The sequence below is a fragment of the Cebus imitator genome, unplaced genomic scaffold (genome assembly GCF_001604975.1).
Source record: "Cebus imitator isolate Cc_AM_T3 unplaced genomic scaffold, Cebus_imitator-1.0 Scaffold841, whole genome shotgun sequence".
Taxonomy (NCBI): domain Eukaryota; kingdom Metazoa; phylum Chordata; class Mammalia; order Primates; family Cebidae; genus Cebus; species Cebus imitator.
Window position 1 is genome coordinate 79,325 of NW_016108156.1, and position 6,034 is coordinate 85,358.

General features: G+C 38.6%; 1 protein-coding gene across 1 annotated transcript in view; it reads left to right on the plus strand.

Moving 5' to 3' along the window:
* Positions 1 to 1,717, plus strand: part of LOC108297761 (cyclin-Y-like protein 2) — a 2,894-nt gene extending 1,177 nt beyond the window's left edge. Inside the window, exons 2-3 of the mRNA XM_037735559.1 lie at positions 238 to 400; positions 1,563 to 1,717. Of these exons, the coding sequence (XP_037591487.1) occupies positions 238 to 400; positions 1,563 to 1,673 (274 nt within the window). The 3' untranslated portion in view covers positions 1,674 to 1,717. The remainder of the gene's footprint in view (positions 1 to 237; positions 401 to 1,562) is intronic.
* The last annotated feature ends 4,317 nt before the right edge of the window (positions 1,718 to 6,034 follow it).

Consider the following 6,034-nt stretch of genomic DNA (forward strand, 5'->3'; position numbering starts at 1 on the left):
ACGGGGGTTTCACCATGTTGACCAGGATGGTCTCGATCTCTTGACCTCGTGATCCACCCGCCTCGGCCTCCCAAAGTGCTGGGATTACAGGCTTGAGCCGCCGTATTTAATGAATTCTAATAAACTAGAGCGCATGATAGCTTTACCACATTCCTTACATAAGAATAATGTTTTTGAAAATAGCCCAGTGAACTAATATCATCCTGTGTTGGTTTTGTTGTGTTTCTGCTTCCCCAGGAATGAGTTGCAAACGTACTTCTCAGAGCTAATTAAATATAATACCAATGTGTCTGTAAGCGTTTATACCAGATACTACTTCTGTCTTCGTGCCTTGGCATTCAGGCATGGCCTGGGTTTGCCACATTACCTTCTTGACAGAGAAAGAGCATGGGATCTGCAGGTAAGGCTACGAAGTTACTAAGTGGGTTTTCAGTCAAACACCAGTGCCAACATTTATGACTAGGTTATATTAAGTAGTGATTAGAAAAATGGAAAGCTTTGAAATTAACTAACATACTGAAGAGCTTATTAACCTTTTGACATTCTATTTCCTGTATCTTTTATGGTTTTTATAAAGAGTCATGTTTTTTGAAAATTATAGATATTATCTCTTTTGTGGCCATAATTCAGAATGTTTTAATCAAATTAAATTCATTCTTAATGAATTTGAACATTTTGAACTTTTGCCCTTGCAAATAATCATACAGAAATTATTTCTTGCCATTGTACTTCTAACGATGTCTACATACATAATGCACTTACCACTCTTGACTACTTTTTAGTACTCAGTTAGCAAATTTCTGTCATTTTCTACTGTGTATACCACAGTGCAGTCAGTCCCATGGGTGTGTTAGACAAACCATTAGTGCCTAAGCCGCGTGCCTCAAGTACCGGCTGCAGGAAGTACATGGGATTTTACTGGAAATGATAACTTTTATGGTACAAAGTAATTTTTATGGTTTGTGACTTTTGGTAAGTACACAGCAAAATTACTCACAGCTGACATGGATGAACATTTAACATAGGCATGTTCTGTGGCATCATGGAAGTATTTTAAAATAATACAATTTTCTACCCTAAGCATAAAAGTGGTGCCTTTTGATGATTAATCATTAGACTTTGTTGACATTTCAATACAATCCAGCACATGCCTGCCTGGTTAAAATTTTCTGAGTATATAATAACTTACAGATTGGGTAGAATTTGAATAGATTAATAAACTAACTTTTCGCAAAATTATGCATTCGTTATTTTTAAGGCACAAGTGCACAGGTAACAGATGATACTGTTAGAAGCCTGTGACAATACTGTGACATTTTTGGGAGCCCAAGTTTTAAGTAACTTAATAAAGCAAGTTCCCGTTTGCTCCAGCAATCTAATTCTAGCCCTGAAAGGAGATGACCTAAGTAAGCTGCCAGAAGTTGGCAGTGTAAACCTCAGCCAAAGTAGCTGTAGCTGAACTATCTGAAGGAGTCTGCATGTGTGGCTTACCATCAGTGGTGACTGGTAAAAGGTTGGAACTCTTTTTAAAATTGTACCTCTTTTCTATTTGACATTCTTAGGCTTTATCAAGGATGGAACAAGATGAAGTGTTCTATGCTGTTCACAAGAATTGGTCTTTCAGTGCTGACGATTTAATTCGTCTTCAGCACGCTAAGGCCGTCCTCTCCTGAAGGAAGAAATGAGGGGTAATGTAACATCTGAACCCCTCATCAAAAAAGACAGGAGAATACCACCTCTCCTGCTAAAGAACTAGAAAAATTCGTATTTTCAAAAGAAGAAATACCTCAACACAAGTTAACTCAAGGAGAGCTAAGACTGCACTTTATAGTAAGTGGGACCTTGTCAGGGCAACAACGCAGCCTTACACTCTTCTGTCCCTTTTAATGTAAACAGAGTTATAGAAACCGCTCCAGAATAACCACTTCTGCCCACTCACAGATAACTTGCTTAGTGTGTGGGCTGATAGCTGTGAACTATGTAAGGCTTTTTTTGTTTTGTTTTCAGATGAGTCTCACTCTGTTGCCAGGCTAGAGTGCAGTGGCATGATCTCAGCTCAATGCAATTTCCACCTCCTGGGTTCAAGCTATTCTCCTGCCTCGGCCTCCCTCCTTAATTAAATGTTTTATTTTAAATAGCTGGGATTACAGGGGCACCTGGCCTGTGTAAGGCTTTTAAAACAATAGTTTAAATTTTTTAGATTTTAAAGATAACTTTTCTGTTTTTTTTTAATATTTTTTCTTTTCCCCCAAATTGCAGTATTAGTATTAAAACATGTCCAAGGAGTTAATGAATAGCACAGTCTTTTCTTCCTGGGGGTCCTCCCCTTCAGGTGTCCCAGCCTGCTCGCAGCAGCCATAGACGGAGCCTTTGTACTGAGAGAAGCTACAGAGCTCTGGAAAGCTGGGAATGCACACACGCACATGATCAGATTTGAGAATAGGAGGTGGGTTGTGATGTCCTCTCCGAGGGAATAATTGTGATTTTCCTGAGGCTGTTTCTAGATATTGTCAAATAAATTCAGATGTAGGTAAGACGTGACTTTATTCTAAAGGAGTACTGTATTGCAATGGGGAAAGCACCAAGCATCAGATCTGCAAGCATCTCACAAGAGGCAGAAAAGGGCTGTGTTATTTATGGAGGAGCAAACAAGATTAGAAGGACGGTGGGAGGCAGAGTGGAGAATGGCAAAATCAGATTCCAGCTTAGGGAATGTTTCACCCAAAAGTCAGCCTGTTCTTAGGAGGGACATAAACAGGGTTTGAATGTTGGCTCAGACTGAAGGCAGAGCAGAGTCCGAGAGCTGGGGAAAGGAGAGAAACTTAAGCAAAGTTGTGGTGGAATTCCTGGAACTCAGGGGGCAAAGGCTGCAGCGAGCCGAGATTGCACCAGTGCACTCCAGGGTGACAGAGTGAGAATCTGTCTGATAAATAAATAAACAAATATTTTAAATAAACTCTTTTACATATTTCAAATAAAATCTTGTTTTAACCAATTACAGTTTGTATTCGTGTAATTTTGTTAATATAAAAACCCACCTCTAGAAAGACTATTATAATAGTCTTACTCATATCCAACTAAATTTTACCACCCTGTTATCTAAAAAAAAAAAACAAAGTTTCCATTAACTAATCTTATTACAATTCACAACATGCTTAGACTTTCTGTTTTGCCTAAATATTCTCTTTTTTGAACAACCCGGTCATTTTATTTTAGGACAAAAAATTTACCACACAAAATTGCTTCTATATAAAATTGTTGTTTTTCACCTTTATCAAAAATACCTCTTTATGTCTTTAACTTTCTTCTCTTATTTCCTGGTTCCTATTACCTCATTTTATACATAACTTTTTTTTTTTTTTTTTTTTTTTTTTGTTTTTTTTTTTTTTTTTTTTTTTTTTGAGACGGAGTTTTGCTCTTGTTACCCAGGCTGGAGTGCAATGGCGCGATCTCGGCTCACCGCAATCTCCGCCTCCTGGGTTCAGGCAATTCTCCTGCTCCAGCCTCCTGAGTAGCTGGGACTACAGGCACGCACCACCATGCCCAGCTAATTTTTTGTATTTTTATTAGAGACGGGGTTTCACCATGTTGACCAGGATGATCTCGATCTCTTGACCTCGTGATCCACCCGCCTCGGCCTCCCAAAGTGCTGGGATTACAGGCTTGAGCCACCGCACCCGGCTACATAACTTTTATAGAAGCTTTGAATTAGACAAAGATATTTACCTTCTAATAAGAACATTTTAAAAATGTTTTCCTACATTTTTTGGGTTGGAAATTACCCAACTACTTAATATCTATTAATAACCTTAGATACCAAGTCATATGACAAGTCTGTTTACAACCATTTATTCCATTACATTTACAAGATAATTTAATATTTTATCTAGATTATGAAAACTGTGATAGTCATTATTTAAGTAAATTCCCTGTTAACCATTTTTATAGCTATGAATTTCAGGTGTTTAAGTAATTTTCTTTTCTTTTTTTGTTTGTTTGTTTGAGACAGTTTTGCTTTTATTGCCCAGGCTGGAGTGCAGTGGTGCAATCTCGGCTCACTGCTACCTCTGCCTCCTGGGTTCAACTGATTCTCTTGCCTAAGCCTCCCAAGTAGCTGGGACTACAGGTACCTGCCACCACACAGGCTAATTGTTTTGTACTTTAGGTAGAGACAGGGTTTCACCGTGTTGGCCAGGCTGGTCTTGAACTTCTTCCATCAGGTGATTGGCCCCCACCTCAGCCTCCCGAAGTACTCCCAAATTAGAGGCATGAGCCACCGTGCCCAGCCTATTTAAGTAATTTTCTTAAGGTTAAATATAAGGGTATTTTACCAATAACTCAGAATGTAGATGTTTTCATTAAACCAAATTATTCCATGTCTTTTTTATCAAAAATTACACAAGCAAAGATCATTCTGTCTTGGGCTGGGTTTTATAGTTTTATAACCCTTATAACAAATCTTAATAGTATTCTGCAGGAATAAGCATGAAATCACTTGATCAACAAGTACAAATGAAAATGCTAGAAATTTTCACAGCATTTCTAATATTTTCCCAATAATTTGAAAGTCAGCTTATTTATAAAAGATTTTACTTAAGTCACATAAATGTGAAAAAGCATTTGACTAGTCTTTTTATTGACAAAATGGTTGACTTATGTACTTGTATTTTTCTTTAAGTCAGTGAATTAGAGCTTTCTATAGTAGAGAAATATTGTGTACACAACATATAAATACATAAATCTATTTGGCATGCTGTCAGAAATATGACTTACAGATTCATAAGACCTCTTTTTTTTCTATCTTAGACTTTTAAATTTTTTCATTTTTTTTTAATTTAAAAAGTTTTTGGGGTAACAGGTGTTTGGTTACGCCACAACAAAATCACCACCACAAAAAAAAAATACTTCTTTGAATTTTATTTCAAAATGAATAATTGAAATAATTTTAATGTTTTTATTTCTAACACTTGGTACTAGTGCTGGCTTGTTTTTGAAGAAATATTGATTGAGCATTTAATATTATTTGGAACATATGTAGAAACGGTTCCTGCTTTCTTGTTCTTCAGTGGTGATTTTTGAGATTTTGGTGCACCCATCCCTGAGCAGTGTACACTACCCAATGTGTAGTCTTTTTCCCTCACCCACCTCCTGCCCCTTCCCCCAAGGCCCCCAAATCCATTGTATCATTCTTATGCCTTTGCATCCTCATATCTTAGTTCCCACTTTTGAGTGAGAACCTAAGATGTTTGGATTTCTATTCCTCAGTTACTTCGCTTAGAACAATGGTCTCCAGTTTCATCCATTATATTGTTCCTTTTCATGGGTGAGTAGCATCCATGGCATAAATGAGGTCTAGGGAACTCCAAGGCTACTGAGAGTAGGTGGGCTAGAGATGGGGTGAGAGTGGATAATTCTTATTCCCTAGGCCCTCCCTGCTTCACGAGTGCAAGCTGCTTTGGCACCTATGGTTGGTGCCTGCCAAGGTTGCTGGGACTCAGGGATGCAAGGACAGAAGAGGGAAAGAGGACACCCTTCTCTTCCTGACATACCCAGGGTATATCTGCCAGGAAGAGAAGGAAACCAGGTGTGCCTGCATCCCTGTTTTTGGATGGGTAGCCATCCATCTTCCATCTGTACCCCTTTGAAATCCATCTGGAACCCCTGGGACTCCTTTGAAAAAACATTTGTTTCTTTCTCCTCTTCTGTCCTCTCTTCACAGACAGGCAACTCTGTCTCTATACTATGGGACACTTTCCTCAGATGCGTCCTCCAAACAGAAAATTTGTTAATTTTTCAAACCTGGTTGGCTTAGGATTGGGCTCAGGGGAAGGGAACCCAGAAGCACAACATGCTGGCCAAAGGAACAAGTTTCTTTTTACCCGTGGGGCTTTTGGCCTCCCTCTCCCTGTGCAAACTGGTAAAAGGACTTGGGACTTTTTAGCTGTCCTTAGCCCTCCCCTTGTTTTGATTCGCTTTGATTTGTTTTGTTTTGTTTGAGAAAGAGTTTCTCTCTTGTAGCCCAAGCTGGAGTGCA